This window comes from Streptopelia decaocto (genome assembly GCF_964273445.1).
Source record: "Streptopelia decaocto genome assembly, chromosome: 5".
Taxonomy (NCBI): Eukaryota; Metazoa; Chordata; class Aves; order Columbiformes; family Columbidae; genus Streptopelia; species Streptopelia decaocto.
In genome coordinates this window covers 49,704,431-49,728,941 of record NC_138659.1, presented here as the reverse complement: position 1 = coordinate 49,728,941, position 24,511 = coordinate 49,704,431, and the positions used below count along the sequence as shown (strand labels likewise).

The window sequence follows — 24,511 nt, the reverse complement described above, 5'->3', positions numbered from 1 at the left end:
ACACTTTCTATGATGCTTCCTTATTTGTGTGATCACTGTATAGTATCGTGGACTGAACCCAATCTTACTGATGGCCCACACACAAACAAGTCATTTATTTTTTAAATATAGCAGAAAAATGCAAAGTTTCTCAATGCAGGAAGCATGATCAAAATGAGTACAGAGAGTGCTAGAGCAGAGCTTCTGTTGGTGCAGTGTCTGACTAGTTTTCTTGGGATTTTTCACATGAATATAATTGTAAGATTGATCTCCTTCTAAGTATTCAGTATATGGAAAGGATTAATGACATAAGGCTTCAAAGGTCTAAAATTACTTTGGTGATAACTAATAACTTGCTCAAATATAGCATAAAAGAGATGTACTTAATACAGATATGCAAACAGCGCCTTTCGGTACTGGTGTCCTTACTGAAAGAACTAATCCTATTAAATTTGTCAAAGTCAGGCTACTTGCTCTCTTGGCAGCTGAGTGACTTTTCAAGTCTAATAATAGTTGACAAGCTCAGTTGCAGATAGTGGAAAAGGAAAAACGTAACTGAGATCTGAAAGCAAATAAATGGCAGGCCGCAGTGTAAAGCTGTAATTAAAAAGCAACAGTTATTTCCATGGGCCTTGAAGCAAGGGGAGACAAGAAACTGGGAATTGCAACGTTTCTATTTATAAATCTTATTAGACAAAAGTGCATTTTACCTGCTTCAAGCCTAAACATGAAAATTCAAAAATTTGAGAACGTTATTGAAGTACTGAGTTAAAAATGTAAAGGATGTGGAATGAAAGGTCACGGTGACATGCTCTGATAACAACTGATCAAACTGAAAATAATACTTTTGTGAGGTACGATGGGTAAAACATGGGGAACATTGTTAGGACTTGGGTATTCTAATTCTGTTTCAAGTTATTTCAGTATGAAGTGTAACCTAGACTCCAGCTCTGTTTCAAAAGAAGAGAAATGCCATCATCAGCTGGTGATCAAATAAAGTTACTGTGTGCTGTGGGCCTTGGGTTGGACCTGCAAAGCAAGCGAGGTAGTTGGATTAGATTTGGCAGACCTCTGCACTCCTTTGAACATAGCGGCAAAAATGTATTTGGCTGAGTGCTGCTGTAGGACTTTGTCCCATGTTAAGAGCCAGTACAGAAGGTACCAGAAAGGTCAAGGTTCTTTGACTTTGTTGTATTTGTAACGAGGGTTCTGTTGTCAGTTCAAAGCACTGCTACATATGCTTGGGAGAACTGGAAGCAGTTAACCTACAGATTAGAAAAGAAGTGAAAAATCACTTCAAAATTTTGGGAGATAGTAACTTCTTATTTGTTATACCAGGAATTAGAAGAGAATTCCTTGTCTTCAACATCTAGAGCTAAGCCTCTCCAGCCTCTTCAGAAGACTGTGTGTAAGGGACTCGACAAGGATGGTCTTGTACCTTATTCTCCCATACAATACAAACCTGAATCTTTCCTGTGGCTGCCAAAAAATGTTTTAATATAAAAAATGACATAAAAAGTAAAATTCCACTCTGTAATATAAGCCATACCTTGTCAACAATAACAAACGTTTCCTTCCCCTCTATTTTTTTCTCATCATTTTCTCTGTCAAAGTGGCATCAGGAAGTTTTCATGAATACATGTTTTTTGTTTAGTCCCTTTTGATCCTTTCAGGCAAAGGAAAGCAAATATTGCGCTCTCATGAGGTAGGCAAAACTGACAGTGTTCAGCTAAAGTTATTTGAAAGCAATATAGGATGGCCAGCTTTTGCCACCCAGTGAGCAGAACACAAAGCCGGCGACCCAAAGTAGCGTTCCCAGCTCAACAATGCATTGTGCTGACATTCATCTGCTGGGCGGCAGGTTTTGCATTGTCTTTATTGATGGGTGCAAATCCCCCCTAAAACCAACGGGCTTTAGGCAGGGCCATTAATGTGTGCTGTGTTGTTTCAGGCTCCTGACTGTGTCTCTGCTGTGTGAAATAAAATATCATTGTGTGTGTAAACTGTTCTGTTTGAACAGAAAATAGGCTTGCAAAACTGCATGTCACTGAGTGGTAGCATCAACTTACTAGAAACATCATGAGCTGTGTCTTTAAAGGAGAATTACTAAGGATTTGTGTCCTTTTATATTTGGTTTGGTTTTATCTAGGAAGCCTGTGAAAACCACAACCAGACTTCTGTGAACAGACTGGTACAGTTATGAAAGAATTTGGACATGCTCTGTAGAAATGTTTGAGCTTATATGTACATGTCTGGATAGAAATATACATGTGTGCAGAAGAAAAAAATGAACAAACTTGTGAAATCTTCCATTCTGAAGTTCCTACTGCTGCATTATGGCCTTCTGGCTGCTCTGCAGCTGCTGTATTGATTGAACAGTTGTGACGTGGCTGCCTGTTTGGGCAAATCATTTTACCTACATGAAGCAGTGAATTTGACAAATACTTTAATAGTATTCTTTTTCTTCTCTTAATATTAGACAGCTCTTCCTTTTCAGAATAAATTCACAAACACTATGTGGGTAACTGTTAGCAAAAGCAGTCCTTTGTCATTATTCTTCCACTAGATTGTGACTGTAAAAAAATTGCTAATTTCATGCATTTTAAATTTTTTTGATAAGATGGCTTTTAATTTAGCTTATTCCTTCATCAGCTCTCTATAAATGAGATTCTGAATATCTTAAATTAGCTGTGACATAGCTTTTGGTTAGAATTTAGTAAGTTATTTTTTTCCTCTTTTATTATCTCCAGGATGTGTGGGGTTTTTTTCTCTTTCTTTCTCTTTCTTTATTTCTTTCTTAGTTTCATCTCTTTCCCCATTTGTATTCATTTCACTCTGTCTTCATGGCTTATGCTTTTCTCACTTTGCAGTTTCTCCTATCTGCAAATATGGGTAACTTCTTCAATCTCAGTACTCTTTATGACCTCTTAGTACAAGGAAAGATCTGAGATTTCTAGCATCTTTCTGTGTTTGCTCTCAGAAGAATAAAAGCAATGGACTTTTTCTTCAAATGGATGTTTAGACCCCACAAACACAAATACTTTTGAAAACATTAGCAACAGACTTTGCAAATTTTGCTTCATTTAGGACAGAACAGTAGCAACTTTCCCTTCCAAGTCATGTCGTCAGAAATACATCCAAAACTGGAATGACTTGCAGCATGGTAAATACCTCACTCTTACAGCTCAGACACTTGTTTCCAGTGTTCAGATATGTAACCCTCAAGTTACTGTTCAGATTGACATTTGTCTTCACTCAGCCTTTGATGTAATCCTGTGTGATTTCTTGCAAGCTGTGTCATATTTCCACAGTTTTGTTTTCTTGTATTCGAGAAGCTTGTTATGGTGTTTTCATCCTTTTAGTTAAAGTAATTCCTTGCTTTACAGGAAGGAGTGTGTAACCTGAGGAAAGAGGAGGTTGTGGGAAGGACCACAAGCATGGCTGGGTTTCTTGCTTTCGTTACCTGCAGCCCACCCAGCAGAAGAGACCTACTGACGAATGACGATAGTTTAGACATAATAGGCTTTACTAATATCCTGCAGCAAAGTACGCCTCTGACTTTGCGTGCGGCCTCCCTCAAGTCAGCAGGCCTGGTCTTGTCCCTAGAGCTGCTTGCATGCTTGATCACTCGTGGGAGGGAAGTCGGTGCAAATGTGACTATTTTATCATGAATCTTGAAGTTCCTGTGAATTTTTCAGACATTTGCAAGTTCCTTCTTTTTCAGCTAATGAAACAGCTTGTGTCAAATTACTTATCTGATTAGATCTACTAATATTACTTATAAATGGAAAAAGAAGAGGCCTGAAAGGGGGATGTGAGTGAACGTAGAGGTAGCTGAATACAGTGTCAATGCACTTTCTGTAGAACAAGACCTTGGCTTACTCTACTATTACTGAGGTATATTTGATGTGGAAATGCTTGAAAAAAACTCTGGCTTGTGGTTCAAGGCTGTGATAATGAATTTACACAGGCAAGGTACACAAGTATTTCACAAAATAAGTTTCAGAAGCAGGGCATGAGTTGCTATCTAAAGGTCATTAATTAGTATTTGCTGGCAAAGTGTTGGAAAACCTTGAAAAATTAAGTTGAACTTGCATATGCAACGTGAACACTATGTTTTCTCAACACAATGTTTTCTATTTACATAAATTACTTCTTAAATAATTTAAATTTACATACTAGTATTATTTATATAACAAATATATCTATTTTTGTGTGTGTGTGAAGGAGAGAAGTCTTTTAGTGTTACTCAGAATTCAGAGAAGAGAGAGGCTTTTTTTCCATTTTGAACTGTAATAGTTTCTGTGATGATTGTTTGACCACAGTCAAAGCTGTTCCACGCTTGAAGGATGTGGTAACATAAAGCTACTTGCTGGCTTTATGCTACCTGGGGATTTCATTTATGGTGAAAGATCTCTGTGGGTTTTTTTCCTTGTACATTCACTGGTACAAAGCAGCTCTAACTGTCTCAAGGGCTAGGCTATTTGACTAGAGTTAGGCAGGAAAAAAAAGTATAGCTGTCTGCAATATGATGACGACTTAGCAGATTTATAGACTTCCCTTTGCTTTTAGAGCTGTATGGTCTGTGAAGCTGCTTTAAAAGAAATGTGATTACGCTATGGAATTTTAAAATTTAAAAAAATTATTTTTAATACTTTGCTAGTATAGCCATACAGGAAAAATGCATCTTATTTTATGTTGAGAAAGATAGCATTCTCTCTGTAGAAAAGCTTTCAAAACAACCCCTGTTCTAGTAGAAAATACATGCAAGCTCTGCAGAATGCTGTTATTGAAAGACAATTTGTGGACTTTCTGCGTGCTGGTCCCGTTTTATAACGTCTGCTGAGGCTATTATGTAAAAGATCATCCTTCCATCTTGCAAAGGTGAAAGAGTGGTCGGTTTATCTAAGATTAACTTCAGTTTCATGCTTTGAAGAAATTGAGTGAAATATGTAGGTTAATATAGAACTTTATATATTGTAAACTGGACAATTTATATAAAAAATTTGTGGTGTAAAACATAACACATTGGTCCAAGGCTGAGGCCTAGATTGCCTACATCATGGATGCACAAGTTACAAATGTATAAAATGTATAGTTTCATGGATTGCTTCAATAAAGTGCAATTTTTAAAGTTTTCACATGCTTACCTGTTGTTGTATTAGGTAGGGATGCAGTTCATTTTTAATTCATACCTTGCTTGGAAGCAAGCATATTAGTAAAATCACCTGCAGAACAATTGTTCATCATACGTAGGGGAACTGATAGAGTGAGGAAGATCCTCACTGTACAGTAACAGAAGCAGTTGAGAGCAACTGTGGATACACCCTGTCTGGTGTTAATCTATTTGTACATGCAAAAGCTGTGAATTCCATATTTCTCTCAGGGATTTCTGAAGCCAAAACACATGTGAATGCACAGGTCACTGCTCCACAAAAGCAGAGCAAATTTGGAAGGTGTCAGAGAGGCTGAGCAAACTCGAGTTGGCTGCCTAGCACATACATGCTGTGACTATGAGTTGAACTTGTGGCATAAGCATCATAAAGTTAATCTATAAATGACTGTAAGTGATGGATGACCATTTTTTCCAGGGATACCCTGGTTACTGTTGCTCCACCTACATGTCAGGACTTCTATAAGTTTGCTGGCAAATGACAGAAAAACCCATAGTGGTAGGGGATGCCTCAAAGACATCAGTAACAGTAGAACCTGTGGGTATGTGGTAATATAAGCAAGTCGTCTGGGCACTTGGGAACAGTTGGAAGTTTATAAAGTGCTATTGACAAAAGCTGTTGAGGTGCCATATATGCTATTTCATGAAAGGCTATTTAATTTTTTAGAAAAACACTCTTTTGATCCTGTCTTGCTGAACTGGTATAACGTTAGAAACATCTGATGGTACCTAATTTGGACCCTGTAGTTTAATGTTTGTAATATGCAATTGTATGTTACAAATTATTATAAATTTAGATCATGTTGATGTATTATATCTGCTTTCCTTTATATATTCTTATGGGCTTGTTAAAGCCAGGCAATTGTTTATTGAGGGACTCTACAACTTGATTGAAAAAAAAAAAAAACAACTTATTTAAAATACAGTGGTGGGACCAACAAGACCAAGCTGTGTTACTACTGTTGTTATGTTTACCTGTGATGGGATTCCCTGCACAATTTTCAGTTACAAAACAGAGGTTTGGCTATTAGGCACTGAAATCGTTAAACTAGGAATAATATATTGTTCAACATAGATCAGAGGATACAGCCATAATTTATCAAAATATAGTATTCGCATTTTACTAGAGTTCAAAGTCCGCCATCAGGACATGGGGACCTGTTGTACTGTGTGTTGCAACAGTAAGGGGATGAATGTGTTTACCACTCCAATTAGTTAGACTTTTCAAGACCCCTGACACACTTTAATAACAATTTTGTAAGTGGCGATTCATTTTTGAGTGTCTGGTTTAGAGAACCTAGGAAATTTGTCCTACATCACATATTGAGTGTAAATATTCCTCTTACCTTCATTTGACACTATAGGTGCTTGAGCATCATGAACATCTGAAATTTTAGAATCTTGTGATGCACTCAAAAATTAGCAAATAGTTGAAAAGTTTGGCTTTAATGTTTCTGAGTGCAGTATTCCCATTTTGTAGAGGGAGAGGAAGGGAAACTAAGGCTAATAACCACATGATTAGGCAGTTGTAAAGTTTAAATATTTAATTAAAGGTGACACAGCAGTACTTAACAACGTGGGATTCATTTTTGGCAAAAACAACCTGTTCTGACATCAGTTTCATGAATCAGTGTTTCTGGTGCTGGTAAGCTAACAAAAAAAGTGCCAAATCTGCACAGGGTAGCGGTAACTGGCAGCCAAATGAAGAGCAAGTGGGTAGTAAGAGCAAAGACTAGGACGCTGGCTTTACTGATGCTTTTCCTTTCTGCTCCAGCAGTTGTGCTGGGATGTCAGGTGGACAAGAAGCAGGTTAGGCCACGAAGGGCTGCCCCTTTTTCCCCAGGTCCACATCTCATCGGTGTCCCCATTCTTGCCCTCTAGCAGGTTGGAGAGACGGAGTAACGCCCGGTACCTGCCCATCGCCGGTTTTCTGCCAGGCGCTTCAGCAGCCCGGTAGTAACAGCCTCCTCCCGGGGTACGGCGGGAGCCCGCACCACCCGGCCGGCCAGCCCCGCCGCGCACCGCTTGCGGGGGACGGGCTCTGCGCCGGGTGCCGATGCCCGGCGGTGGCACCGGCGGTGCCGGAGGAGGAGGCGAAAGGCTTCACGGAACGTCACCTGAGGCGGCGTTAAGGTCTGAGCCAGCACACAAATGGGAAGAGTGAAAATGCGTTTTTGTCCAGTAAAACCCACGTGTTGAGGGAGGCGTCGGTCAGCAGCCGGGAAGGACGAGCGGTCCTGGCGGGGCTGCGGGCGGAGGCCGGGGCGGGAGCAGCCGCGGCCCGGGGGGCGGTTGGGTCCCCTTGGGAGCGCAGCAGTTCCCATGGCCCCGTGACAGCTGAGGGACGGCGCTGCCGGGGGCTCCGCTGGCCATCTTTAGTGTGGGCAGTACGGTTACAACTCCGCACCTCTTCCATACCTCCTTTAAACGTATTTTTTAATTGGCACTGCCGACCATAATTGTCTCCTCGGGCTGGGGGAGGGAGGGGCAGGAGGAGGTGTGTGGGAGGTGCGTGCTCTCTGCCCGTACCAAAGATGGCGGCCAGGGAGCCCGGGGCGCCGGGCGGGAGGCGCCGCCCGGTACCATGAGTTTCCGAACTGGGGCGCCGGGCCGGTCGCCAGCGCCCCGGGGCCGCCGCCACCTTTTCCCGGGGCTCCTCGCGTCCCGCCGCCGCTGAGAGCCCGGGCCCGCCCCCGCCGACCGCCCGGCCAATGGCGGCGCGCGCGGGCGGGCGGGGCGGGGCGGTGGCGCGCGGGTGGGTCAGCCGCGCCGTGGCCACCGGCTCAGTCGCGGCCGGGGCGGGCGGTGCGGGAGGCGGAGGGGCCGCGGCTGCGGGCTGGCGCCGGGCGGAGAGGCGACGCTGCTGCTGCCACCGGGGCTCCGCCGCGGGCGGCTGGGCGGGGAGCCATGCCCACCCTCAGGTAATGCCGAGCCCCGACGCGGCTCCCGCAGCTCAGCCCGGCGCCCCGGGGGAAGGGGCGGTGAGCGCTGATGCGCTCCTGCTGGCGGGGCGGGGGCGTCCGGCGCGATATTCCGCCGGAGCTCCGCTCTTCCCTCCTCTCCACCCGTGTAATTGTAGCGCGCGGGGCCGCGCGGTTTCGTCCCCTCCCTGTCGTCTCTCCCTCCCCGCCGGGAGTTGGTTTCGCGGCTGCACGCCCGCCACCCCGGGCGCGCGGAGGGGCAGCCGCGCCGCTCCCTGCGGGCCCCTCAGCCCGGCGGGGCCGCCCGGGGTCACCCGCTCCCTGGCCGCGCGGGCTTCATCGCCGGCGGGCAGGTGGGCGCGCGCCGGCCTCGCCAACGGCCGCCCCGGAGGGGGCTCGCGGCGGCGCCGCGCGATGCCCCGCTCCTCAGCGGCTCGCGGGTCCGGCCGGCCCTGGCGCGGCCGCCGCTGCCGGCTCGGCCGGGCTCCCCAGGTGAACCGCGGGGCGGCGGCCGGGACGCGGCCGGAGCGTCCGTGCGGCGTCGCGCTGCGGCCGCGCCGCTGTCAGAGGTAGTGCCTGAGTGCGGGCGGCCGCCTTCCGTGGCGGGGAGGCGTCCCGCCCGTGGGGTGGGCGGACGGATGTCGTGGGGCTCCGGCAGCCGGGTTTGAACCTTAGAGCATCGCTGTAGCCTGCCTTGACTGGAGCTTAATTTTAAATGAATCTCCAATAATGAGAAGCAGGGTAATAATATTAGGCTAGGCTCTTCGCTGTGGTATCAGTTTATCAGCCGTAACTGAAGAATGGCAAACCTGTAACTTAATATTCAGTGAAAATAATTATTATGATCACTTTTGCTTCCTAATACACTTCATCTTAAGACAGCGGGTATAGTGAACTGGTAACCTTGATCACGTAGCTATTCCGATCAGTTCTTCAGTTGCTGAAGAAATGCCTAAAATTGCGAGTTCAGTGATCCTTCCAGGCAACTCTCCTGTCTCCTTTCTCCACCCTCAAAACTCAATGTATCGGATTTCGCACTGTTTCTGACCGAGGAGTACAGACGGTAGCTCTTTGAAATTGTAGTAGTATCTCACTATTGGAGCTTGTGGAGTTAGCACAGCTGTCCAGGGAGCTGGGTAGTGGTGGAACAGCTTTTTTTTCTGTGGCAGCCTTGCTTACATAAGGCCGAGACTTTTAGGCTTGACTTCCAAGTTGGAATCTGTGAATGTGTCACTCTAGAAGACTATGAAAATTGTTCCATAATGAATGAAATCTTCACTGAAGATACTCCTCTAAGTCAGTATGTAAACATTTATCTCCTTAGCCAAATATTGCCTTTACTTAAGACCTACACAAGTAAAGCAATGCGAGCAGTCCTGCAGGCTACATACATGTTTAATGTCTATATGCTGAAGTGATTTGCTGATCAGTGATGCAAGGGAAATTGTCTGAACTCTGGAATCATGGAATAGTGGTTCTGAGGTACTTTGAATGTCAGACAAGTTATGGTTAATAGTAAATGTCACCTTATTCACTTTCATGTTGTGTAGGTAAGCAGAATGAGAGAAGGATGTTCTTGGTTGAGAGCTTATAGCTATTCAAATGCTATGAATTTAGTACTGTTGTTTTGTTTTAATGATGTATACGTGATTTTTGTTAAATTCAAATCTTGTATTATATGGGGTTGAACTATGTTCATTTGTGACTGAAATGGATATGCTGAGAATAGGCTTAGAACATGCTTTGTTTGGCCTTACTTTTAAGGGCGTAATCAATCAAACCCTATAGAAATAGTAACATTTTAGATATTATGAAACCATATCTTATATTTGTAAGTGTAAGGCTAGGCATACAGCAGGCTGTCATGCAGTAGGGACACCCGAATGTCCCAGTCATATTTTATTAAGGCTTTCTCATTGTAAAATGTCTTCACATAAGAACGTAATAGTATGTGTACACTACAGCTGTGTGAGGCTGTTACAGAGCCATAAAAAAAGATGAAATCTTGGCTTCCTTTGTTGTTGGTTACTATTGCATAGATGAGAGAAAGTTTGCAGCAGTGAACAGGAAAAAACATTAAATGTTTTTTTAAGAAATATTTGGATTTTTTTTTTTTTTTTAGCAAGTCATTCCAGTATACAAAGGCTCAAAATATTCCTCTGTCTCTGTGCCAGTAACTAATCATATACTTTCTCTGATATTTTGATGTTGCTCTTCCACTGAAGTGCACAGCAGCATGGGATGATAACAATATTCTGTGATAGATACAATACTGCTAATGTTCCAACTTGAAACAGGATTGTACTTCTAAAAATGAATGCAACAGTAGAGCATTAGTAATCGTGATGTTGGACACAGCTTTCCAGATTTGTCAGTTATGGTTAATTTTGTTGACTTTTTAAAAATGATTGAAGGGGAAGCTCAGCACTGATGTGTGGGTTTTGTGGTGTTTTGTGTTTGTGGTGCGGGGTTTTGTTTGTTTGTGTGTGTTTTGTTTTACTTCTGTCCAGTTTGGTTTCACTTCATTACTTTTGCAACTGATGATGAGAGTAATACATGAAACACTGGCTATTTGTGAAAAGTCAATCATCCTGGCAATCTCCAAAAAAATGCTATCATTAGCAGCTGAAGATTTATTTGTATTTCATTAATTGCATTGCTTGAACTTACACTTACAACTCGCTTTTCATAAGTTCAACTCTTAATTTAGTCCAAAGTTAAATGACAAACTCCTAAAATATATTGCTTGTTGTCAAGAGTTTAGGATGCAAATGTGGTATACAGCCAAGCCTTCTGTAAAGTAAGTTGTTGTAAAGTAGATGCTGTATTTCCTGTAGTTTTGCCTGCTAGATGGATAGTGTTTTTCAGCATCCAAATAAGTTTTAGATTTGTATGAACATCTTAGTTTAGAGTTCAAAAAGTATATATTCTGCTAATATTTATGTTCTCTGTACGTGTATGCATATATGTGCATATATATATACACTTACACACTGACTGTGTATGGTCAATTGTATGCCCTTTATTTGTGCAGGTGTTGTCACTTGTTTCTGGCAGAGCTGAGCTGAATGTTCTTTTGCAATAGGTTAGTCAGGTTAAGCAAGAATATCCTCCTCAAATGAGAGTTGAAGAGGCTGTGGAGCACATAAGTGTTTGTTCTGTGTCTGTTGCAGAGACATATTTCCCAGATAAATTATGTATTATGAAATCTCACATGTCAGGAAACTATTGCTGCTGCTTCCTCACTGTGTTTTATGTCTAGTCGGTTGGAAATAATTAATGAAATTTTAATTGAAGCAGGTGTCCAGTGTGACTGAACAGTGAATGTAAGGCCAATAAGGTTCACATGTACTGCTAAGAGTGTTAAACTTCATGAGGCTGTAACAGTTTAATATCTTGGTTTCTTGCTCCCAAGACTTGTAAATTTAGCATTCTCCAGGATCCTAAACATGATGTTTAATTTTATGCTTTTACAATATGTGGCTTTATGCATTTTGTGTGTGTGTATATATATATATACACACATATATATATATATATATAAACATTTACATTTTTCACAGAGGAGCAAACTGTAGCCAGCTAAGTGCTATACCTCATGTTGTGCCACAAAAAGGCACAGTAGTGTAACAGTGCAGATAACTTTGCAGCCTCTGAAGAAGGGAAGGGTGATTTGCACTGGCTGAAATGTAGCCAGTGTCAGGTTAATCAGGTTGAACGTGCTAAGGATTTACACAGCCAAGTCTTTAATGGTAGAAATACGGGACTTTCCAGGTTGTGGTTCACAGATCTCACATTAGGAAACACTGATCACGCCAGTGATCTTAAATGTCTGCTTAGACTTGTTGAATTTTTAAATTCATGACTTGGGAAGAGATTGTTCAGACTCTTGAAAATTTGCCCAGAAAGGTATCTTTAACAAACAGTGTCAGTTAAGGAATGACAGAACTACAGCTGCATTTCAGAGACTTTTTGAAGTACAGCTGCTGTTTTCTAACATACCAGACTCTTTAAGTGCTGATTCTTGTCCATGATAGGCATTTTTTTCTGAAGTGCAGGTCTAAAATTATTGATATGTAGAATTTCACAGAATATGAGAATCAGCTAAACATCAGGCACAGGAGCATACAGTTTGGGACAAATCTGCATTCAGCACTTTTAGAATTCTGACTTGTTTGTTCATTGTCCTGCAATACTATGGATGGAATACTTAGGTTTTTAAAACGGAGAGAATGTCGTGTCTTTGGGACATAACTGCAATCCCCTTTCTTATTAACTGTCATCTGTCTCTTTTCCTTCTCTTCTAGCTAGATATGGTTAGGCTATTTAGAAGAATACTATTTTGACACTGACAAAAGTATTTAGTGAGTCTTATAGGATTTTACTAAGCACATGCTACCCATCTCAGTTAAGAGTGAGCTGGATTTCTGTCTCTGTCTCTGTCTTCGAAGAGCAGCATTTTCCACACTTCACTTACAGTGAAATGGGCTGTCAAGGCCTGTCTTTAAATCTACAACAAAAAATAGGATACTTAAAGCATCATTTGCAGTGTCTCAGTATCGAGATAAACTTTGGATCCAACTGGAGTGTTCCAGTAGTGCTTTTTGGGGAATGAAGAGACAGGGAATATGCTTTCTCTGCAAATGTTTGATCGAGACATAGTGAAGAGAGAGATGGATTTGGTGGTGGCACTGAAGCTGCCTTGGGTGTCTAGAGCGAGGGCTTGCCTTGCCAGCTGGAGGCAGCAGGTGTTAGCTTAGCAAGCAATGTGGTGGGTTTGGATGTAGTTTTAGGCAGCCTTTGAGAACAGCTGCATTCAGTCCTACTTGACACTAGGCTAGATATCTAATCCTTTGGTATTACTGCATTATCACCCAAGTACTGGTATTCAGGAAAATGTAACACATGGTCTCTGAATGAATCTAAAAAAGTTAAAGCCAGGACGTTCAGCTGTTTGCAGTATCTCTGTCTTGTTTTTATGTGGCAGAAGTCATGGTAATGAATTTCAAGTTGATTAAAAAGTACATGCATTCTCATCAGTAGACAGCTATGCTGTTTAAGATGGCTGACAATGCAGAATCCATAGTCTCTTAAATTCAGTTTATTAAAACAGTCTTACATTGTTAATTACTGATTAGTAGCAGAGTAGACCTAGCATAGCAACTAAGTCTGTTCAGTGAAATTCTTACAATCTGGTCTGATGCTCTCCATGTCTAAAATCTGGTATTACAACCTGAATGCAATCCTTTAAAACTCCAGAATGTGGCATGCAGCTCTAAATCTTTATCTGAATGAATGATAGGTTAATATACCTTCATGTATTCTTGAGTTTTTATAGTCTGTATATTGATAAAAGGGTTGTAGGATGATATATTGTTGATTGATTACAGTCTGGATATTGATCAAAGATTATTGTAGGTTGATACTTCACTCAGATTTCACACTGTCTATATGCCTGGTCTCTATGTGACTACTGAGCTGGGCAAAATGTTTATCTTTTTGTTCCTTAGCTGTACTGAAGAAAAAAATTTCTCGCTACTAAAAAAATGTCTTCAGCATATTATACTAGGAACAATAAACTAATGCTAAGCTAACTTGAAATAACTGATTCTCTTACAGTGAAAATGTCCTGTTTGGAATGGGAAATCCTCTGCTTGATATCTGTGCAGTTGTGGACAAGGACTTTCTTGACAAGTAAGTTGTTTTTGGTTTGTGTTTTGGTGGGGTTTTTTTTTGTTTGTTTTTTTAAATGTCAGTCTTGTTTCCAGAATGATGCCTATAAGTAAATTCAGGACTACCTGCTTGTGTAATGCTAAGTTTGCACTGATCTCTGTGAGATTCTGGCCTTAAGCTGAAACACGCCAACATTGTTATCAGTCATTTGGTTGTTCTAGCTATATGAAGCTGTGGTGGTGGTGTCAGTGAAAAACTTCATTGTTTTCTTATGGTTTTGGTATTTATTGTTTTCTACAATCATTCCAGTTTCTTCATGCTGTCTTTGCTAGCTTTTAATTGGAAGTAATCATCAACGTCAGTAACGTGTAGGTAGGTCCTATATGAATATTTGTGTGCTACTTTTGATGTGCTATTACAAACGATGCTCTTTTCTTTCTTCAGTGATGACTTTGGGGCAAATAAGCCATTTCTCCAACACACCAAGAAAAGTTGTGCAGGCGTACTTTTTTTTTTTTTTTTAAATATTCCAATTTATCAGTCAAGAACAGGACCACGTCTTATCATGTGGTCTGTTATCTTACCTTATGCATAGTTGTTATGCTACTGTCCATATAAGCATATCACTGAATTGTGGTTTGTTTATTGCTGGGGATGTTAAGCTTGCTCATTCTCTATCAGCTTAGAGATGTGACTTTTTGAGAGGTGTAAAATATAGTTATCGCTTTGTTTCTCTTGTTTTCAAGTGTTCAGTAAGTTGATTTCATCTTTTGGAGTGCTCACAATAATTTAAGTTTTAAAGTGTTAATAATTTTTTCCCCTCTAGTAGTTCTTTTAGTTATTAATTGGAATACCAGATAAAGAATAAATTTCACATCAATAAAGAACAGGTGCAGAGTTTTTATTTGTGAATGTGTACTGTCAGCCACAAATATTTTGTTCTGAAGTTTTTAATAATAACAATAATTTGTTTTGCAGTGGCTCTTTTATCACTCAAGTTTTATCTAAGGGTGTGTTAAGTGAGAGCCTGAGTATGTAAGCTGGAGGGAAAAGACAAGAATGTAATGGAGTGTATCAGCCTCAAAAACATCTGGAACTTTGAACACTCAAGGCGTTGACTTGATTTTTGAAAAAGTGAATTATTCTGATGTCATTCTCTGTCTTCTGTTTCTACTGAAATAACTTGAAAACCAATTTCTGAACAACAGTAATGCCCCTGACACGACCCTAAGAATGCTCCCCCAACTAATCCTTATAAATTGGTGTCATAAAAGAGGTGGTCACATCTCTATTGCAGTAGTGAAATTCTGTAAGAGTGTATTGTGCTTTTCACTGGACCTGATATGCTCTGCAGAATTTAAGTTAAAAAATAGAAGTCTTATGTACTTAGAGTGCTGTCAGACAAGTTAAATCGTCTCCTGGAACAGCATATGCTCTGTGAGCGTTTCTTTACTGCTAAAATGCCTTTGTGGCGTATAGCATTATTTAAAGCAATAAGCAGTCTTATGACAACGGTTTCATGTGGAAGCTGCTGATAATCACAGAATCACAGAATGTTAGGGATTGGAAGGGACCTCAAAAGATCATCTAGTCCAATCCCCCTGCCGGAGCAGGAACACCTAGATGAGGTTACACAGGAATGTGTCCAGGTAGGTTTTGAATGTCTCCAGAGGAGACTCCGCAACCCCCCTGGGCAGCCTATTCCAGTGTTCTGATACTCCTACTGAGAAGAGGTTTCTTCTCGAATTTAAGCGGAACCTCTTGTGTTGCAGTTTGAACCCATTACCCCTTGTCCTACTGTTGGTTGTCACCGAGAAGAGCCTGGTTCCATCCTCGTGACACTTACCCTTTATATATTTGTAAACATTAATGAGGTCACCCCTCAGTCTCCTCCAAACTAAAGAGACCCAGCTCCCTCAGCCTTTCCTCACGAGGGAGATGCTCCCCTCTTTGTTGCCCTGCGCTGGACTCTCTCCAGCAGTTCCCTGTCCTTCTTGAATTGAGGGGCCCAGAACTGGACACAATATTCCAGGTGTGGTCTCACCAGGGCAGAGTAGAGGAGAAGGAGAACCTCTCTGGACCTACTAACCACCCCCTTCTAATCGACCCCAGAATGCCATTGGCCTTCCTGGCCACAAAGGCCCAGTGCTGGCTCATGGTCATCCTGCTGTCCACCAGGACCCCCAGGTCCCTTTCCCCCATGCTGTTCTCTAATAGGTCATTTCCCAACTTATACTGGAACCTGGGGTTGTTCCTACCCAGATGCAAGACTCTACACTTGCCCTTGTCATATTTAATTAAATTTTTGCCTGCTGAACTCTCCAGCCTGTCCAGGTCTCTGGATGGCAGTACAGCCTTCTGGCCTGTCAGCCACTCCTCCCAGCTTGGTGTCATCAGCAAACTTGCTGACAGTGCACTCTATTCCCTCATCCAAGTCATTGATGAATATATTGAATAGTACTGTGATAACTCTGTGAATAAAGAGAAAACTGAAAAGCTTGTCTGCCATTTTCACGTCCCTGATTTTATTTCTAGTTCCCTATTTTAAAGTTTATGTAGAGTAGTGCATTTAACAAATGGAGAAGCATGTTTCTACTTTAAGTCCAAATACATTTTGCAATACTTTCTGGAATGGGAATAAAATCCTGCACTTCCTCAGCTTGTGCGGTAACTCTGGAGTCTGTCTCACCTCTTCAGCTGTATGGCTGTGTTTAATGGGCTCATCAGGCCAGCTGGGCTCTGACTTGAGAAAGTAGATTAGTAAAATGAGGAAAGAGTTTAGGAAAAACCCTTAAGAATTTGATACATTTAGCTTTTTCACTGTTTCTGTTAGTTCATCGTACTCTCTTGTATAACTGATTTTTAAGAGTAAATACCTTTGTTCAGAATCAATGACTTGATATTGCAAGTTTAATCAACATATATTGTCAATGAAATTAGAATATTAAAATGAGTTCTGTAACTAAATTAGTTTTATAACTTCTATTAAGAAAATGCAAATGGAAACAGCATAAGATTGTGTAGGAAGTCTCAAGCGGTCCTTTTAACAATATTTAAATAGCCTACTATCCATATTATAAATAAAGGTGAAAATAAATGCAGTCCTAGCCCTTAGTGGATTTGAACCAGCTTGCTGCCATGTAATACTGGTTTGAGGAAATGAGCAGTATTGAAGGGTTGGGTGGGTATTTTTGGCTTGTGGTGTTAGCACAGCCCTATCACCTTTCTTTCAATGTGGATTTTGGCTTAATCTGGACTCTGAAGTATTTTGTTCTCTTGACAAGTTTTGGAAAGCTTTAAGCCTTTCTTGGACTGTATCTAGGAGAGATGATCTTAATTTATATCACAACACAACTTCACTGTGTCTGTCTGAGCTTTTCAGGCCATATCAGTAGTCTGGCATTACCTGAGCTGGAGAAGCTTTGGCCTCTGTCAGGTAGTTATGTTTTCTGGGTCTCAGATCTTATCTATCTTCAGAGAGGCAATCTGTCCAAGTGTTAGCAGTGTTGATGGCATTGTTAAAAGCTAGTGACACCCAAATTCACCTCCGTTTCTGTTCATAAATCTGGAGAGCGTTCTTGAAGTAAATATAATCCATTCTATGTCCTTGGCTTTTCTGAGTATCTGCATTTTGTTTGTTTGCTTATTTTTTTGATTTGTGTTTTTTTTTTTTTTTTGTGTGTGTGTGTGTTTTTGTTTTTGTTTTTTGTTTGTTTTTTTTTTTTTTGGGGGTGGGGCTGGGGTCTCCTTTTAATTTGCATTAACTCCATAACCTAGCAGTATTTATTTTTAATTTTTCTGGGATATAGATACTTGCTCAAAGAGCAGCTGGTTATGGGTAGGAGAGGAAAGAATAGAAAAAGGATTGATGTTCTGTGAGTGCACTGCTAATTATAGCTATGCTAATCTGAAAGTAACTTTGCTAACAAGTATTCATTAAAGCTTTTTGTGTACTTTTTTTCTACCAGTGACGTTTAACAGGAATGATTCCTTTACCTATTGAATGTGTAACAGGCATTTAAGAATAACTTAATCTACACTACATGTATTAAACTCTAATAAAGCAGGTAAAGAAATTCTGATCAACATGGCAATGATGTGTTAAGACGCCATAGAAACTCAGTACTGCTGACTCCTGTAAATACTCCTGCTGTTAAAAGTTAGGAGATGACATCTGTTTCATTGGTCTCCCTAGAGCACTCTGTTTCGCAAGCATTTAGTTTTTGACATTTATCTAACTATAGTTAACTTTTAGGCTGTAGAGATTCAGTCATTACTGGTCACCTCAAGTGCACATCCAGCAGTTGAGAAGCGTGTGTTCACAGAATGGACAAATCTTCTCTTGCTTTTGTCAAACATTTGTGTCTATGACTGCATGAATTGAGGAGGTAGAATCATTATTGCCAAACTTATGTTGACACAATTATTATGCTAGTCTTGGAACTTCTAAATATGTGAAAACCTTTTATCTTCCTTAATTAGACAGTGGGAGGGTGAGGAAAATACAGCCAGCATCTGTATAAGCATGTAAATGTCTTCCAGCCCATGCTCTTAAAAAGGATTGGAGATATAGCGGAAATTATACATCCTATTTTCATATCAGGGTTAAAGGTTATTGCTTTATTTCACTCTGTTTTCTGGGCTCTTGACCAGAGCCATGATCTCATAAAGTGAATTATGTTTAGTAGTCTGGATGCCAAATTGCATTATATTTGGCATCTTCAGACTGATTATTCAATCAGCATCATTGTCCAGGATTACAAGTTGCTATTTTATTTTCTTATCTGTTGTTAAATCAGCCAAGTCTTTTTCTCCTTGTGTGGTTTGTTTTGATTTTCTTTTCTTCTCTCCTTAAAATTGGGGTCTATGGAAATCTTTGCACAAGTTCATTGAAGGTGCCTGGTAAAGATCTGTAGTTTTTTTTATAGCTTTCATGTATCATCTGTTTCTTAGTTCTCTTCCCTGCCTTCTCTGTGACACTGTTGTACATACAAACTCTATGTAAACCAAGAAATGGATTTGTACTTTTACTCTTCACTGGAAAAAAAGGTTTGAAAAAAATGTGAGAAGAAGAATGAATGAGGTCTACAAAGTGTGTTTGTGTCTTGGAGCGGTGGTAAGGGTTAATATATGAAAAAAGGATATTCTCACACTGTAGGAAGAAATGCTGTTATTTTGATCTGCAATTTCACAAGTAGGGGTATGGATCTCCTGCAGTGTGCTGCCAACTTGTCTGCAGCATTGGGTCATTACTGAAGATCCCAAGAAGCTTGGTCATTCTCTGCCTTTCCTCACTGCAGAGTACTGTTGGAAGGTGATGGATTAGTTCAGTGCAAACCTTACTAATAGAGTGATGTTGACATCTGGTAAATTAAACTTTCATGTCTGAAACTGTTTTAATGTTTGCTGTGATGGAAGTGAACATGTACGTATTTCATCATTTTTCCACTCTTGTGAGACTTTGGATTATAAATTAGGAAAAGGCTTGAGAAGCAGCTGAAATGAAAAACATCATCTCACGGTAAATTCAGGTTGGTCTGTATAGCTGTGGCTTTAACCATTCTGCCATGTGTTATTCTCAACATTTTCAGTTTTTTACCTTTGCTCATATCTAACAGAAGCCTTTGTAACTTCCATAGCAAAAATCAAAACACTGCTCATGCAGTTAGCTCTAATGAAGTGGCTGAGAGTCTAAATAGCTTTTACACAATCAGAAGAGGTTCTTTGTGTCTTCACAAAACTCAGGTTTCAACACAGTTTTAATTAAGGCTTCAATGCAAAACAAGCCCTTTCCCAAAAACACATGGAGTGAGCCCCAAGACTGAGAAGGATGAGTGGTGATTCTGTACTAGGAGATCTGCAGCACAAGCTGCAGATATGGACTTTGCTGCCAGATTTAAGGGGAGGAAAAAAAAAAACCCGACTTTGACTTTTTCATTTTCACTAATGTCTTTACTTGTGTGCTTCATCAAGTCTCTGGAAGAGGTTAATGGGGTTTTGTATTTCTTTGAGTTGAGGATTGTGTTACGTGATTATACAGTGCTGAATGTATAGAAAGTACATAGTAATAGCTTTAAAACTTATTGTCCCTGAAAATTTACCCCTTTTTTGAGAGAGTTTGCTATATTATTTTCTGTTGTTTCAATAATTCTTGTGAAACATCACTGGTAAAAGTATCATGTTGGCTCATTTGGCTGAGAAGCTGAACAGCTGAAGGTTCTTTATATTACCTTGTGTTTTAAGTTGTAGCTGTAGAAGCCAATTTAGTTTATCTCAGGGTCTGAACATAGAACATTGTTAAAACTGTTAAGCCAAATTGCATCATCTGACCGCTGGTAAATTATAAAAACCTTAAGTATTTGTTTGCAAAGACTTCGGGTAATGATGGCTGTCTTAAAAATATCCTCTTGGTACTAACGTGTCTATAAATTTGTTAGCATTCCTGACAACATAATTAGAGCTTTCTACAAGCCTGATATTTCTCCTAGTGCCTTTAGCTAAATGTTTAGTTTAAATGAGTGAAAGATTTTAGTTAAGATCCATTTGGAAAAGGCTATTCAAAAAAATCTGCCCTATGCAAGGAGTAAGTTTTGGATGAGGAGCTGTGATGTTTTTGGGATGTACTGAGCTTGAGCAATGATTACAGAAAAGCTTGTTAACTCCTTATTTACCTCTAAAATAGTATGTAACATGTTAATGAATAGGAAATATTCTACTTCTTGTTCTCTCTTCTCTCTATTGTATTTTCTCACTTTCTTAAATACTTGCTTAGTAATAAACTGCAAGTCATAACTTCTTTTTTTTTTTTTTTTAGTTTTCCATTTCTTCAGAGAACCTGCTAATTTAACACATGTCAGTGGAACATGTCTAGTTCTTGGATTGTTTTGTTTAGAATAACCCTGAGACACATCACACACAGCTTATATGTATTTTCAATTCACTCCCAAGTAAAAATTTGTTTAACTAGACTTTTGGACTTGCATTATAAGACAAATTATGAAATACTGGGTTCCATTTGCCGACTCAATGCAAACACGGACTTTAAGTGAATGAGCTCTATGGATTAAGTGTCTCCATTTTTAACTAGGCAGCAATATCAAATGAAAAGACCCTCCCTGAAGATGCCTTTGGAAAAAGCTGGGTTACTCAGTAGGGAACTGGAATCGATCCAAAACCAGATAGTAAAACTTTTATCTTTGGAAGTGGTACTTGCTGTTTGTACTGGAAAACTTTTGATCTTAGAGTTTCCTGACTGCACAATTACAAGATGGATTTTTTTTTTTTTTAAATTTTTTTTTTTTTAGTTTAGGATACAGTAGATAAAAAATGCGATTCATGTTCTGGGTATGGTTGCTGGCATTCTTTTTAATTATAGGGTCATAAAATAAAATTTTAATGCTGTTTTCCATTCCCATACTGCTTATCCAATCCCAAATTTCCAACAGCATAGCGAAAGCTAGAGTTTTTATTTTAATTACTGTGGTATTATAGGGAAATAGTTTGTTCACCCATGAACTGAAGAACAGAAAAGTCCAGTTAAAAATTAAGAATTATTTGTCAAATTCTCAGGTTTTTTACTGTAGATTAAATTGATTTGTCATCTCTTAGAAAAGACAACTTTTTAATTATAGCATTTTAAAGTGGTTGGAATACCTTCAGCTTTTTAACAACTTAAGATTTTGAAAAAAAATTATATTTAAGTAAATTCTAATGCTCATTGCTCTTGTTTGTTTTTGCTTCATTCAGGTCAGGGAATTTGCAATCTCAATAGCTTTTCTTCCCAAATAAGGTGTATCAAGATGAGAGGAATTCTGTCCTTCCCTTGAAATTAAATACTAATTTAAAACTGTTTGGTTTTTTTTAGTTACTTGCTATTTCATCAGGCTATTCCTGAACTATGTGCAGGTAGCACATCAGTGTTATTGTTAAAAGTACTCTTAAGTTATGAGGTGCTTCTGCTGCTGTTGATCCCTGGTACTGTGCTTATGCTCTGCATCACGTAACCGTGTCCAGGCCTGCTCTGTGCTTTGCCTCTTGTCCTGTTGGAGCTGTGGTCCCTGCTGTAGCCACAGGGAGAGGGTGGAGGCAGCCTGGCTTAATTACTAGTGTTCTTGTTTTTCCTTAGTCAAGGGCTGGAGAAGGAGGGTAAGCCAGCTGTTTAATTGCTATTTGACTTTATTTTTGTCAGGGCAGAACCATCGATACTTTGAGTAACTGGAAACAAAGTCTGTGTTTTAGACTTCAGGATGCCATGAAGCCTGTAGTTACCTAATACGTTCAGACTAAATCCAGAGCTGTGGACAAAGATCTTTCACAAACCCTTGATTCCCCACTTTAATAGAATAATCCAGTGGAAGTGTTGTCCTTTTTAAAAAAAAATAAAATTGTAATGAGATCCAACAATGAGTTCATCAGTCACTGGTGTAGATATTTGTGTTGTGTGTCCTGCTATGCCATTAGATTCTTATTTTGAACCTGGGCCAAATCCTTTAAAACAATGCTGTATGTTTTAGGACAACTCAAAAATTGCACTCAGAAAAGCTCTGTGTTTTTGCAAGCTGCAGTTTTAACATGCAAATTATCTTCTTTTTTAGTTCTACTTTAAACTTGTGATTTTGTCTGTCTTATTAACAGACAGAGATTGGGGAGCTAAGGATAAACAATTTTGAGTGATTTTTTTTTTTTTTTCAGTTTGCTCCAGTGATTTTTTTTTTCTCTTATTTTTTCTTCAGTTTTTCTCTTGTTATGAAGTGACAGCAAAACTGATTCAGTTTCAGTGCAAGAATCAGAGATGCACATTACAAGGTGTAAAGGGGAGCATAAGACTGCCTAATACAACAAGCTGTAACAAGTGAACAGTAGCAAGAAGTTGTAGAAATACAAATATTACCATGGACTTTTTTTCAATCCTTGTATTGGTGAGGCTACTTTTCTAGTGTTGAGGCTGGTTCTTATTCCTAGGCAACAGGAGCTTCCTACTGGTAGGAAGAAAACCAATAAAGGTCACCACAGAATGATGCCGTCGCTCTAGTCAGTAAGCATACAGTCATCTTCCCTCATGAGAAGTGAAACTATGACGGAATTCAGTGCTTGACCCCTCCAAGGTGGCATGCCGTCTCAACTATGGATATTAAGTTAATAAAAACCCCAAAGTGGTACGTGGTACATGGTGATGCAGAGGTTTCAATCCTAGTGTCTCTTACATGGCTTCAAGCTAGTATACCTTATCTATTATTTTTTCAAGACAAGAATTGTAGTTGCAATGAAAATATTTTAACTTTTAATATTTATATTTTTCTGGCCTTCCAGTAGAAGAGGCAGAGTGTTCCAGGATCTCATGTGTCTCTTATAAACCTTATTTATAGAGTTGCTGTGTGGAAAAGAGATTGAAGACCTTCTCCCAAATTTGATTGCTATAACTTAATTTTTGCAAAAGTGTGTTCCAGCGAATTTAATGGCAGCTATTTTGGTGCTTGTAATGTTATGTACAGCAGCACTAAACAACAACTAAATTACTAAACCGAATGCAACTGTTTGTTGGTCTACATTATGTCAAGAGCTTGGATGTGTATCTTCCTTGGATATAGTTTCAGTTTCCATGTCTGTAGTATTCTTAATCTAGATTGCAATTCCACAAGTTAAGAGTTGTTGGAAATAACATTTTGGAAATAAATATTACTGTTTTGAAAGCACCAACTACAAATTCCTGCTTTAGCTGAGAAAATGTGAGGTATAGCTGATTTTTTCAAAAGCAGGGTATTCCAAGTTTTGTGTGTAAATTGGAGTAAAAAGTTAATAAAAGAAGCCTGGCAACCTTGCAAAATAGGAAGATATTTTTAATATCAAGTTTTTGCACACTCACAAAATGAGAAATGCTTGAAAGACCTTTTCCTACACCCACCCCTGGGAGAAAACTGTTATTAAGCCAAAGTGTGAAGCTCTTTTGCGCCATAAATGGCAGGAACTGTCCAAATACCTCAGTGCCTCTATGCTCTGCCAGATCCTTGGATGTCTGGGCTTGATGTTGAGCTGCCGCTGTGGGTGGAGGGTTAAGATAGAAAACGGTGGCTATGGCTAGAGGCGAAAGGGAGGAACAGTTCTTCCCAGAAGCAGTAATTGCTGTTCTCCCTGTGTCTCATTCTCTAGTGGTAACAGAGCAAGGAGTTTCTCTCTCAAGAGTTCTTCCCTGAATCTCCATCTTGGTATTGCTCCTTCATTTTTTAGGATTAAATTAAAATTTTCAGTGCAGTAAAGAAACTTTCTCTGCTCTTTTCCATATGCTAATTTTTCCCAGTAAAGCTAATATCCTTATAGTGGCTTGGATAAGTTCTTTCGGCATGGCTGGAATTTCACTGTAGCTGTAACACTTGCCTGTAGCTCCAGTCAGTGTTAAAAATCATTTTTAGAGAATGCAGATTAAAGCACATGAACTCTCTGACAATTCTTTGTTCAAATTTCTGTAAGCTGAACTGTCCTGCAAGGAGTGCTCAGGTGCAGAGATGGATGATGGAAGAGATCTGGCTTTTAAGCAGCAGGAAAACTCATTTAGGTTGCAGTAATAGTACAGAATTGATACTTTTGCCTAGCCTGTCACAAACAGAAAGACATCCATAAAGTTGTGTAGCAGGAAAATGCAATACATCTTAAACTATGGTTTTTTTAGATAAAAAGGTTTTAACTGATATGTAGGACTGTTAGTTTCCTTATGATTTCTAAATAGTGCAATGCATTTTCCATTAAATATGATACTCCAGTCTTTTTCTCT

General features: G+C 39.9%; 1 protein-coding gene across 5 annotated transcripts in view; it reads left to right on the top strand.

Moving 5' to 3' along the window:
• Nucleotides 1–24,511, top strand: part of ADK (adenosine kinase) — a 292,950-nt gene that overhangs the window by 1,742 nt on the left and 266,697 nt on the right. For 2 of the 5 annotated variants that reach the window (XM_082053037.1, XM_082053034.1), the window contains exons 1-2: nucleotides 7,948–8,073; nucleotides 13,693–13,767. In XM_082053037.1, the coding sequence (XP_081909163.1) occupies nucleotides 8,060–8,073; nucleotides 13,693–13,767 (89 nt within the window). In that variant the 5' untranslated portion in view covers nucleotides 7,948–8,059. The other 3 variants (XM_082053036.1, XM_082053033.1, XM_082053035.1) reach the window with 2 other exon arrangements.